The 14,090-nt window shown below is 40.4% G+C and overlaps 2 protein-coding genes across 2 annotated transcripts in view; both read right to left on the reverse strand.

The window, feature by feature from the left end:
• Positions 1–56: 56 nt before the first annotated feature.
• Positions 57–6,130, reverse strand: LOC143352925 (actin-like protein 6B). The gene is given in 8 exon segments (XM_076785962.1): positions 57–533; positions 608–703; positions 1,132–1,472; positions 3,727–4,164; positions 5,684–5,878; positions 5,966–5,996; positions 5,998–6,052; positions 6,054–6,130. Coding segments are annotated over 8 exon segments (1,398 nt in total). The 3' UTR covers positions 57–368.
• A 5,584-nt stretch (positions 6,131–11,714) lies between these two features.
• LOC143352924 (cell adhesion molecule Dscam2) overlaps positions 11,715–14,090 on the reverse strand; it is a 332,337-nt gene continuing 329,961 nt past the window's right edge. The window contains exon 27 of the mRNA XM_076785960.1: positions 11,715–12,870. Within this exon, the coding sequence (XP_076642075.1) occupies positions 12,612–12,870 (259 nt within the window). The 3' untranslated portion in view covers positions 11,715–12,611. The remainder of the gene's footprint in view (positions 12,871–14,090) is intronic.

Here is a 14,090-nt window from a genome sequence, read left to right on the forward strand (position 1 = left end):
AAAGATATCATTCGGCTCAAAACAAGATAACAGAAACCGTTAGACGTATTGTTGATTCGTCAGTTTCGTTGCGCGCTTAACGCGTTCGCGTGCGTCACGCGAGCTTGCGAACATAATTTTCTCGCTTGCGTCGCGCTTTATGGTTTCTCTAATACTTACAGAGAGGAGGGCGCGAACGAAATTTAATCCCCCACTTTTCCCCGACGAATTTTTCTAATGATCTACGAAATCGTTTGATATCAGTCGCTCGTATTGTCTCGCATCGACACCGACAAATCGTCTCGGAACCGAAATGATTGAACACGGGTGCGAATGCCGGACACATTGTAAAAATAACTACGTGTAATTTTGATTGACCTTGCACACGATCACGCGCATCGCTCGAGAATCAGTTTCCCGGACTCCTCGTACTCCTGCCGTGACAGCCACATCTGCTGGAAGGATCCGAGCGAACTGAGGATCGATCCACCGATCCAGGCACCGTAGCGACGCTCGCTCGTGCTGTTCGCGCTAATTATTTTCAGTCTCATGCTCTGCGAAACGACGGCTAATCAGTGTCTCTATCGGGGCGGCATCAGCATTTTTAATCTTGAAACAGAACGCTTACCGGAGGAGTTTTGCTAGCTAGATCACGATTCAGTCTTTCGCTAAAACCTTGCAGGCAAGAGTTGCCGCCGGTGACCACCACGCTTCCGTACAGGCTCTGAAATTAATTAATTAGTCGCTCTGCTTATTTGATTATTTCGAATGCGAACTCTTTGTGCGAATATTAATAGATCACGGAGTTTAGAAAATTTTTTAAGAAACTGACTCTTGTGAATATTTTGAAATTAAGTATCCCCCCAGCGGTGGGGACAAACTTGCGACAGTTACTGTAGAGACCTTCGCGACAGTTACGGCGAGAATACTGTAGAAATTTCGTCCTGATGATTTTAAGAAGTTCAAAATAGTATGTCGACATTGTCCAATCGTTTTAATATCTCTTCTGTCTTAAATGACACCCACTCATTTTTGTCATAAACTATTTATGAAAAAGCCAAAAATGGTGCGTCGTCTCCGATTAATTAGTGAAAGGTTACGTTCGGAGTTACTCTATCGGAAGATGCGTTTCCCTGTGAATAGTGAACTCACTGGTCTGATGTCCATGTCACACATGCCCACGCTGGTCGTGACGAGTGGTCCGATGCCGAGGATGCTCGCCCCGACGCCCTTCACGTTGCTAGGGTCGAACAAGGCTTCGGGAATCATCAGTCTCACCGAGCCGAAGTCATCGTTGTAGCCGCTCGGGAACTCGTAACGTTTCATTGGCAAGGTGTTGGCCACGTCCTCGTCGTATGGACTGTCCGAGACTTGAAGGACGTTCATTTGGAAATCCTGCAACAGCTCCCGGACCATGTAGCTTAGCCAGGAGGAGGACGGTTGAGGACCGGGTTTCCTGACCCAGCGGGGTGTCTCTCTTTCTCGCACGACATCTGAGGAATTCATTGATCTGTTACTTGTCTGTTACGGTTTTTCACCCGTTAGATCATTAACCCCTTCCCGTGCCATTTAGTTCAACAGTTGCAATACTAGCCGAAATGTAAATACCTGTGATACAGTCCTTTGTAAATCATTCCACGTCTCCGACTCGTGATGTTTACATTTGGCAGATTTTCAGTCCACGAGTCGTACTCGTGATGTTCACATTTGTGCCTAAATCTTCATCACGAGTCAGACTCGTTGAAGTACGGGAAGGGGTTAACAAGCTCGTTACCGACGCTTTTTCTACTGCGGTCTGGATCCAACGACCTGTGATATTATGAGCTTTACGTGACCTTGAGTATGAAAAACAAAACGTATTGACTAGAGTCACCGAAAGGAGAAGAATTTGTATCAGTGTTTACAATTTATTGTAAGCGCGTTTACAGTCATTAGTCAAGGTTCAAGAACGTTTCTTGAAACCCTAGGGTGATCATGTCATCGTTATTTCACTATTTACATCAACTGCCCTACTTTTATGAATTTTTCATACTCAAGGTCACGCGAAGGTCATAATGTTACAGGTAGTTGGATCCGTCTTGACCTCGGCTATCACGTATAGCGATAATAAAAATATATCATTCCATTTAAAAATGCTTCGATGATCTCGAAATCTCAAGAAGTATAACCTTGAACTTTCTTTGCCTATCACAATATTTGCCCCTCTGAACCGACTAATGTTTTCGTCTGACATTTTTGTCAGTCTGTCGAACCAACTGGAAAAAGACAAAAAGCTTCTAGTTTACTCCAGTTTGTTTGCAGTTCGAGAAGTTGTTACTTCGCACGAAGATCCGCAGTCCACGAATCAGACGATTATGTTATCGTCGGATCGCTGAATAGCGTCGAATTGAAACGCCCGAGCATAACAGAGTTATGAAACACAGGAAGCAAAGTAGTAGGCCTGGAATGTGTCGTGATGATTGCTATTTGCGGTTGCAATAATACACGCATGGTCCGACCACAACAAACGGACAAAGCGGGTCTAAAAATAGCCGAAGCTTTCGACCGGAGGGTCCAGTTTAGAAGTCTGCTGGGACCTAAATACTTGCGGAGCCATTCAGCTCCGTAAGTGCTCGTAAAAGCGTTCAATAAAAACGTGGTGCGCGTGCGACGAAGCCGCGCGGACGTTGAATGCGCGCAATCAACGTATTACGAGTCAAGTGCTCTGTACACATCGCTTGTTCATCGTACAAAATGCGCGGCTGACAAGGACTAACTGCCCTCTTTGTGTCCGAATGAACCGTCGGCGTCTCCGTTGCGCTAAACATTCTCTTTTGTGCCGCGTCTATCCCTGTGGCGTCAATTGAAGCCAATGTTTAACGTGCGTATCGACACCGTCGTCAATTGAAAGCCAGGTGTTCTTCGGGCCGTAACAGATTTTGTTATGAATAACAAAAACCGAATACGAGAGCAACGACCCGGTCGAGCTGAACGACAGTCGTTGAACGATCAATAGAAAACTGAGAATAAACGTATCGGATCGGAGAGCGACGCACTATAACAACGCCTATTACAACAGTTCTCGTATTGTAATATTCTATTAAATAGCAACGTGTACTCTTGTAAAATATGAGAACAGATTTTCTCGCAGAAAAGTTATAACGTTATCGTGAAATTGCCCACATTTAAACTGTGATAGTTTCATAAATAATCATCGTACGACAATAAATTTTGCCTCATTTCAAAGATAGAAGTCTCTAGTTTGACACTCCATGGATTAATTTATTTTCAGATATTTTTCATGATCCGGGGAGAGAGAAATCGAAGACACGTCTTTCTAGAAAATGGTGTACGTTCAAACGTCCGTGGAAATTTTGAAAAATTTTTTTCTTGACTGAAATTACCATGGATTTGAAGATCGAAGCTTTCTCTTTAAAACGACACCTTGAAAATTGATGTACGATTTTTTCCAGTCGTTTTATCGAGTTGTGAACGAGACGTGTGCCGCCAAGTTTATGATAGCACAGTTTTCTTTCGATATAAGACGATGGCGCGGGTCGCCTTTCGACGTATTGCGAATGGGGGTACCTGTTCTCTGGTCTGAGAGTTTATGGGCCCCATAAAGTTTCCCGACAGGGGGGCGGGGATTTTCCTGTTGCGGACAAAACATCGGCGTCATATATCGAGAGAAAACTGTACTTTCTCGGCTCCACTGTACGTGGCGCTGGTCGCGAACGCGTTAAATGGCAATTATGGTTGAAGATTTGCCTTTGCTGGCGACAAGACAAGCAGGAGATAGCTCGACGTCCTTCTCCTCGAAGAATTGTCTGCATTGCATGGTGATGAAGTCGCCACCCAAGGGACTCTTCACGATTCCTTGAGTGATCACATAGCCATCGTGCACCGGCACTGCGCTAGTATGCGTGGCGCCGCTGTCGACCACCATAGCTGTCGATCTTCCGTTCGCATAAGCTGCCAGTACAGCGTTCTTACAAATGTACATCGCTGGGACGTTAAACTTCTCGAACATCAGCTCCAGCAGTTTCTCTCGTTTCAGCCTCGTGTTCCATGGGCATTCGGTCATCAAAATCGGATGGTGTTCCGGAAGAGCGTGCAACTTTTGCTTGTAGGTGTACTCCGTTAGGCGCTCGAACATGTCCCAGCCTTCGATCATCCCATCCTGCATTAGGCTAATCAGGTCCATATCTGAAAAGCAGACAACTATTTGTTTGATGCATCTTTGACGTGCTGGGGCTGTTAGCTTTCGTTCGATATAAGGCGATCGGTCGGGACGGCTTTCGGCTTATTGCGGATGAGGGTACCCACTTGGCTTGACATTGTGCTTGGCCGGCAGTTTATGGGCCCCATAAACCCTCTCGTTGTGGCACTAAGCGGTGTCGAGTGGACAAATTCAAACGAGAAGAGGGGTAGACATTTTCTTGTTGCAAAACAGTAAATATTGTCGTCTTATATCGAAAGAGAACTGTGTACCGGAGGAAGACATGTTTGAGACATTCACAGGTTAAAACCACTTTTTTAGTTTTCTTATATTTTTCTGCCAAAGCACTTTATCAATTTTTATCAACTTTTTACATTTAGAATAAATTTCCTTGATCGTCGAATTGCTAGTACCGAATTCCTGTCAAAAATTGACAGAACATCTGCAGATAATTGTACGCTATTTCATCAATTTTCTCTAGTTTTTATTGTTTGGAGTTAATCGATTTTGCAAATGAGAGGCTCAATTAATAAACTGAAATTTTCGTCACAAGTCTGACTCGTCAGTGTTCTGGAAGGGGTTAATAGTTTTAATAGCTAAAAAATGATATATAAACATTCTCAAATTCTTTTGACCTTCCTACTGTTTCAAACTTCATCTACTCAATTTTATTATAAATGTATAAAATCTAGTCTGATGATTCAAGTTGAAAGAGTACATTTAATGTAAATATTGGATATAATCTGACGACATTAGTAGCGATAATCGAGTTCAATGATCTCGAATAACAAATTTAACTGGAATTACTTGCTATTAGTAAACACATGATTGCTTTTACGTTCATTATATTTCCAACAAGTAGACTGCGAATTTTATACACTCATGACAAAACTGTAAGGAAAATGCAAGGATGTAAAAACATTCAAAGATTTTAAGAATACTGTAGTATTATTTTATATTTTTGAGGTATCATTGTAAATCCCCAACTTATTAAAATCAACGTTTACGTAGCTTCTGTTTGCATAAAAATCCGCAGTCTGCCAGCAAGTTTATAACTAGACAGCGGATGTTATGCATTTATGAAAAAAATCTTCAGTCTATTAAACTTATCAAGAAAGAAAATAAATTTCTATTTCACTCCAGTTTGTTGCAATGCCGGTAGAAAATTGTTATTTTGCATAAAGGTCCGCTGTCCATTTATAACACATGTTCCACCTACGATTCTACTTCTTATTTACGTCAATAAAAGTCATTCTCGCATTTTACTTCGGAAACCACGTGCCAGAAAATTTCTTTGCAATGTTATAAAATCAAAAAAGTTCACTGTTTTTATCGGAGCAAGTGTCTCCCATGCTCGTCTATGGTGCGCGTCCATTCAACTTCGGACGATTTGTGTACAGACCGATTCCCTCTCGGACCGAATGAAAACCGGTCACGGATCACGGGCGAATATTAAGAAAAATCGATTGTTTCGAGTTTCAAAAAATAATGAACGAAGGTCCGTACCCTTTTTCCGCACTTGTATAGCCGTGACGTCGATGTTGTAGTGCTTCCTGACGGCCTGATTGCCGTCTGGTGTTTCGATGGTGTCCTCCCATATTCCGAGGGTGGTCGGAATTTCTGCCTTCGGCGTGTCCTCACCGCCATAACCCACGCGAAGGCTCTGGTGTCCGACGTCGAAAATTATAGCACCGACCTCGTCTGCGGGCAAACCGAATTATTTAACAGGCCTGCCAGCCGGTATGGCCACGTTTTTTCCATGAAAAACCCGGACCGTCTCGCACATACCTCCGCCGTAAATACCACCGCTCATAGTATCTGAGAGGAGAGCCGCGGCGCGCATGCTCCGCAACCCTCTTCGACCTCACCGGTCCAAACCCCTTCTTCCTCCTTGCGAACCGTACATCGAGGATTCTGCGACCCTCCGACGTTTCTGCATTCCTCCTTTTGCATATCCGAATCGATGATCGGGAGGAGGACGAAACGCGATCGATTCCCGCCGTTTGCACAGGCGACGCAATGCACCCTTTGTTTCGAGGAATTTCTGACGTTCTCACACAACCAGGGTAAGGGTCCCAATTACAGTCAGTCCCATAAGTATTCGTACGCACTTAAAAATCGCATAATTTTGTCAATATTGGACTACTTGAATTTTTTTTTTTTGAGAAGTTAGAACAATTGGATCACTACGTGAGAAAAATGTTTGATTAACACTAGGTTTACGGGACCCGTCAAAATGACAGGTTCTAGTATTTTTAATTTAGAATTATTATGATTCTAAGGATGCTTCTATGAGAAATTATCTAGCAAATTTATTTCTTTGAGTATATATTGTTTTAAAAGTATTGCTAAAATGTGGGTAGCACGTTCTTGTTAGTTTTATGAAGTAATACAAAATAGTCACTTTTAGTGCTCCGTAAACCTAGTGGTAAAATTGTGATTGGTCGAAATTACAGAGAAGGTACTAAAAGCTGTGTTTTGCAACTTTTTTATGCGGGCTTATGTTAAAAATTGAAAAAGTATATTCTGAATATTTCATATAAATCGGTCAACATTGCACTGTGCTACAAACATTTTACGATGAAAACTTGAGGGCGAAAGTCGCAGAATTTTGGCCATCTGCAACGTTGACCGATTTTGATGAAATTCTGAAATGTATAATTCATACAGATCTAGAAATCGTACTTTCTAAATTTTCAATGTAAGTTCACATAAAAAAGTTGCAAAATACAACTTTTAGTATTTTCTCTGCACTTCCAACCAGTTGCAATTTTTATAAAAAAAATTGTTCGCTTTATGCAGTGATCCAATTGTTCTAACTTCTCAAAAAAATTCAAGTAGTCCAATATTGACAAAGTTATGCGATTTTTAAGAGCTTACGAATACTTATGGGACTGACTGTATATTAACACTAAACCTACCATCGCCGGTCAAAATGACCGGTTCCAGATTTTTTATTTTACAATTACTGAAATTGTAAAAATGCTTTCGCGGGAAATGATTAAAGAGATGTATTTAGCAGAGCATGTATTATAATACGAACCACACAAGATCCAAGTAAATTCAATATCATCATTTTTATAAGACAACATGTATCAGATACTTTTAAGGCTCGGTAGGTTTAGTGTTAACAATTTGAACTCGGCGCTATTCTAATTCTGAAACGAAATTTTTCTTCGGTTTTAGAATATTTTCAATTTTATTCATACGAAACTGATCCGATTTCCACATATAATATTTGAATGTTTAGTAATCCATGAAATACAAATTTTGTAATATTTTTGGTAATTTCTTTGAAAAAATGTCGTAACAATTTTTAGTGGCGCTTCAGAGTCGCCACTCGAGTGCAAAGGGTTAATTATACTTACATTTAAAGCGTAATGAATATTAAAGAAAGAGATACGCATAACTGATTTTAATGAACAAAATTTAATATCTCTTTTTCAATATTCATTATGATTTAAAAATAAGTACAATTCATATAGGCACAGTAATTGGGTCCCTTACACTACCCTTAGTCGAAAACGCCTTTTTTGATAGAAACATTTATCCGGACGTCTGTACTGGTTAAAATTGTTCAACAGCTGTTTGGAAGTTGTTCGTGAACAGCTAAATACCCTAGGTTTCTTTCTTTCCATATGGTGTCAGAAGAAAATTTTAGTTAATCATTTATATTGTACACCTGGTTGTAAATTTCTGCATGAAAATTCTGTACTGTATTACAAAATTTATTTATTATAAATTGCCATGCGTCGTTTTTCCTCTTGTCACTTGTAAATCTGCACAGGAAGTGCGTCTGAAATGAAAACCGTTCTGCTGTTCTACTATTTCAAGAAAAATTTTCTACAGTCAAAATTGCTCTTAAATCAAAGTAGAAACGTAATCGGTAAATTGGTTAAAAATCCAGATAATTATGGCACAAAAAAAGGAGTCCTAATTCAGTTTTTATTTTATAATTGTTGAAATTACAAAGACACTTCCATCAGAAATTATTAAATAAATTTCTCCATTCGAGCAGATATTCTCATGAAAATTGAAAGAAATCTAAATAAATTCAGTCTTGTATTTTCAAGCAACGTATAGTAATGTATAGTGTCTATTCGCCAGGGATCGCGTTGTACAGGGTGGAGCAAGCGGGCAGGGGATGATTTTACATATAAAAATAAGTCGAAAAAGAGGAATAACATTTGTTCGTTTGAGGTCTCGTTTTCGAGAAAATCGAGTTTAAAGATCGGTTCGCGTGCTTTAATGTATACAGGAAGTGGAATAGGTTGGCCATGGTCAGACGCGTCAGACGATTCCTATCTACGTGTATCTGCTGCGTCTTCGAAATCGGTTTTCTCGAAAACGGGGCGACGAAGGAAAAAATGTTATTCCTTTTTTTCGGCTTATTTTTGCACGTCGAATCATCCCCTGTCCGGTTGTACCCGCCCGACCACACCCTGTACATACAACGTCATCAAATTAACACGTATTAGTATATAACCGACAGTGATTTTTGACTGGGTTGAAAAATTCATTTTTATTCTGACATATCCAGATAAACCGAATTTTATTAGGATCTTTCGAATTCGAAAGGGTTAAGACAGCATCCCCTATAATACATTTTACATGTCCAGTTTCGGTTTCATTAATTAAATTACACTGATTTTGTGAGATTCTCCGGGATTGATTTTTGGCACTTAACGCGTTAAACGTGTGTGAAGGATAGAAAAATCAGAAGACGGTGGGTGGTTCCATTATGGAATTAGTGTTGTATATTTTACAAAGTAAATAGAATATAAACAATCTAAAGTCGTCTAAAACACAATAGTACGAATTTCGTGGTAAATCATTCTTCATATATTATAAAGTATACGATTTGTCAACAGATCGATATCTTTTGTTTTTTTCATTTGTGTCCCGCGGTGTCGCCTTGGGCTGGACCCGGGTTCCGACATAACGAGAGAGGGGGGGGGGGGAGAGATAGAGAGTCACGGGACTCAAAAATCATCTTCACATTGCCGAGTGAACGTTGCGAACGGTGAACTGATTCGATGGCAAGATATGAATAGGTGTGTGCGCGTGTTTCGCCATTTGTATTTTTTTCTTCTGTGTTTCCTTTATCTCGTTTTTGAATTAACGTCGATCAAGCGTGATCCGTCGGTACACTTTCTTGGGTTTAATTATCGCGTCGGTCCGTCGATCGTTAATCGAATCGCGTTTCGCGCTTCGGGTGAGGTACACGTACGTACAAGTTAGCAATTGTATTACAGACACACTTTACAGACGATACGGTAGTTTTATTTTATTTTATTTTATTTTTTTTTTTTTTTGGTTTACTTAATATGCTTTTTCGGTTTGCTTCACCAACGTTAATCTGTAGTATGCTTTTTTTTTCTTCGGTCTCTTCTCCTTTACACTACGACGCCTGTCTACTAAAACGTTTCAGTCTCTCTCTGTGAATTTGAAACGACACCGATGACAACGACGAACATCATGGCATTACTTTTCTTGCATTTCACGTTAACTCTTATTTAGTTATTGTTTAAGTCGCCTATCTCCGTAGTTTCCTTAATTTTATACACGTATAACACACGTTCCCGCGGAGACGAGAGAGAAACGGTGCGCGCGCCGACTTTGTCGTTAATGACCGCGTTCTCCAAAGGAACCGACGCCGGCAAATCAGCTGATAGAAACGATTCTACGGAACTGGAAGACCAAGGAAACTCGTGGCGAACCGCGTAACGTGTGCTTGTATCGCCGTCGGATATGCGTTCGATGCAATGAAAACCGTTTTATCTCGTGCGGATCCTGCTGAAACGTAGTCTTAAGCATAGGACGATTCGCGTTAATCGACGCAGCCGCCGTTTCGTAACGAATCGAAAAACCGAGCGTTTCGTTACGGTAATAAAGGTAATAGGAGGCTCCCCTTAGCGAGCGAGCGAACTCTTAAATCACTTACAGACAAACACCTTGTTCGCAGTCTTTCCGTGAAACGGACTCAAAAAAGGACGTCGTAGTCGCAGTTACTTCGAAAACCAGTGCTGTCCGTACTTTAATAACGAGTGAATTGGACTTTTTGTTAACCCTACCGCCCTCTTTGCACGCCGCCGAACATTTTATTTACAGGGAACAGCGTTTGAACGTGTAGACCACGGATTTTTAGCGAAATCAAAATTGCCTGCGCCGGCTGCAAGTAATTACGTTTATTCTATCCTTAATTATTCAAAGAAATTCTTTGAATATTCTGGTGAATTTAGTTCTTTGATTTTTAGCACGGATTTTTAGCGAAATCAAAATTGCCTGCGCCGGCTGCAAGTACCTACATTTTTTCTATCCTTAATTATTTTATACGGTTGACAATAATACAACTTTTGAAATTTTTTGAATATTCTGGGGAATTTAGTTTCTTGCAATTCACGGATTTTTAGCGAAATCAAAATTGTCTGCGCCAGCTGCAAGTAGCTACACTTTTTCTATCCTTAATTGTTTCATAAGATTGACAATAATACAACTTTTGAAATTCTTTGAATATTCTGGGGAATTTAGTTTTTTACAATTATCTTGGAAACATAATTTCAAGCGACGACTAGAGAAAAGTTGTTTAGAATGTTGACCTTGACAACATATGTTAAGGTCAAGGTCATTCGAGCTGCCTCCCCTAAACGTAACATTTACCGATATTTGGTCTACTCATTTTTGTCATAAACGCATAAAATCCGCAATCTAGTGATAAAATTTTATCTAATGAATTGGCGCAGAGAATACAAAGACGGACATAACATTTTAATACATGTGTGTAATGAAAGACATATGTACCGAATTGTTGCATACGAAATGTTCGATGTGCGACAATAACGTTGAACAAACAGAACTTTCCCCTAAATAAGATCTATCGATCAAAGTAAGCATCGTTGTGACCAATATAATGAATGGTAAATTTCGAAATTGAATTTCTTGGTCGTTTTTCATTGTCAAGATTGTCACATCCTGAGTTCTTTTTAATATCGACCGATAGTGTACTGATTTACCACCATGTTTACGATATCTTCGTACAGTCGATATATTTATTTTTACACTGATATAAAAATTTATTTAACCCATAACCTGCCGCAATTCAAAAATACAAAAGAAAATTAAATCAACTGTATAATGATATTCATACTAACCAACTGGAGCTATTTTTGCCATTATTGTTATTATTTAAATATGAAAATTAAAGTCCGTCCCATTTTTGGGACATTGGCGGAATGTACTATAGTATACTAAAAAGAAAAAAACAAAATTAAAATTATATATTCGTTTTATTCAGTGTCCCAAAATGGAACATTGGCGGATAATGGGTTAAATACTTTTAACTAGACTGCCTAATTTATACGTTTATGGCAGGTGAAACACAAAACGGAAGAAATCGATGAATTTAATATTACTGGCTCGTTATGTACAATCTATTAAAATGATTAACAGGAGAAATCCTTTTTTATGTAACTCCCGTTTCTTCTAACCGAGGCAATTTTTATTTTGCATAAAAATCCGCAATCTACTTGTAACAGTATTTCTTCGTCAAAACGTTTCATAACATTTGCATTCTGAAATCCGACATTTCATATGCAACAATCCAATATTATTAAATAAAAGTAATATCGCTTAATCTTATGGTTAGAAAATTGTAAACGTAAAAATGTCATCAGTTCGAACGACAAAGTATTCAAAATAATTATTTATCTTTCATCGATTAAGCGGCCATCTGCTGGTGACCTCGAAGAGAGGATAAAACAATTCCAGGCGGCGTCATGCGAGCGTGTAGGCGAGCGAACGATGCCGTTTCCGGGCAGCACTGTTTCATAGGATAACATTCAACGTGAATCCGCCAACGTCGTCGGGTTCGGGGCGAGTGTAGCCGCTTATAGAGTAATTAGTTCCATCGAAACAAAATGGCAGTCGGTAAATTCGATCGATAAATTTTCCCTCGAGCGACGCGAGGACGTCGGATGCGATCGGGTCCTCGCTCGAACGGAGTTATGGCGTGTGCGATTGTTTGCGTGTCGCGAGGTCCCTCGAACCGGGGACAAAGAACACATTAGTTGGGTCAGTACGATTTGTTTCGTTTGGGAGTTGACACCGTCTCGTATCGACGTAGGCCAGGAACACGAACAGTGGGACAACAGCTTGAATTGGCCGCGCCGCGACGGCCTAAGTATTAATTAATTAACGAAAGACGGACCATAGATTTTTCATGTCGCTTCTCCACCGTGCCTTCTTTTTTTTCGTGTGTTCGCAGTTTTCCTTCCTCTTCTCGTTTTTCTCTCTGATGTTACTTTCTATTTGTTTTTTTTTTTTTTTTCGTTACACCGAGATCGTTGGAACGGGGCTGTCCGTTCGTCTTCGTGAATTTCGCGCAGCATCTTCTTCTTCTTCCGGAGGACAGGTTCACCGTAGGTTCTACATTTATTTACACCGCGATCACGAAGTCGCGGACATTTCGTTGGCTGCTGTGACCGCGATCGCACTCCGCCTCGCTTAGCTCAAACGCGTCGGAGAACCCCGAGGGTGGGTCCAGCTTGGGGATGAACAGGTTTCCCGATCCGTCACGCTCCTGGTCCCGATTGGAACAGGAATTGTGCGACTGGTGCTTGGAATTGCCAAACCCGGAGATTGGGCCGAAGTTGGAACGGGTCTCCTCGCCGGTATGACGCGCCAGCTGTAACATCCTAATCAAATACCGCGATTAGCATTCTCTCGTCTCACCCTTTCTACACACTTTCTTCTTGAACGACGATAGTAATATTTAGCTGTTGGAAATACTGTACAGGCGTGACATAAAATTGACACAAAAAAACTCCATATTTTAGTTTTATACGTTTTTTCTGTCCTTGACCTTGAATGACCTTGGACTAATTATAGTCACCGAATTCCTAATGAAAGGGACTATCATTGTAGGTGTTTAAAAAAGGGTGGTTCCATTTAAAAATGTCAAGGTGACCTTGATATCTCCAAAAAAAATGACATAAAAACAAATTTTTTTTTTGCATCGTGTCAGCCACATTGTACCATTCAACTTTGTCCTTACCATATTTTACGTATCTTTAGAAACAACACAGGTATTTGAGGTGCTAACGTTTGGTGACTCACCCTGTATATTGGCGCTGGATGTAAAAAATTTACAAATAAAGAAGCTGCAAAAATTGTTAGAAATGCAACATCATTTTTTAAGAGAACTGTTGAGATCCGACCCATGGTTTCTTTCACAAAGTTGATCCTTATGACCAGTAGAACACGATTAAAAAAAAATTTTTGTTTTTTTGACCTTGATTTTCAAGGTCAAGGTCAATTTTTCGGGGAGTTTTTTATGTCAATTTCCACCAAATCGTAGGTGTAAAATCATGTACAGGGTGAGGAGCCTAAAACAGGCCACCTGAATACAGTGAATTCTCGATATATGTCAACAAAACGGGTCCTGCCAGCGTCATATATCGTACAGGAAACATACCCGCGCCGTGTTATGTTTACCTGCCTCTCAAGCTTCGTGGCCCCTCACGGGTATACCCCGCAGGGCTAATTAATAGTGGGGATAATCCCGCGACATTTATCGTCGAGGCCTCGGCGACAATTATAGAGAAATCACTGTAACTCGGTTGCTGTTGGCGATACAGGAAAATGTGTCAGACGAAACTTGTGTGGTTTAGAGGTTAGCATAATTCCATGTTAATAGTTTTTTTTCTAGGTGGACGCGTAGAGGACATATGGAGGTCAACTCCGCTTTTTAAATTAGAATGGTATACTTTTCTATGTACTGTCGAGTGAGGCGTTTTGAGATACGTACAGTGACCTACCGCTGAAGGTCGTTCGAGATCGTCGAAGGTCAACTGCGGCGGAAAATATTCTACTTTGAGGAGCTGATCAGTTACACGGCTTGTGGTTGTTCGATATA

Source organism: Halictus rubicundus, chromosome 3, assembly GCF_050948215.1.
Source record: "Halictus rubicundus isolate RS-2024b chromosome 3, iyHalRubi1_principal, whole genome shotgun sequence".
NCBI classification, from domain to species: domain Eukaryota; kingdom Metazoa; phylum Arthropoda; class Insecta; order Hymenoptera; family Halictidae; genus Halictus; species Halictus rubicundus.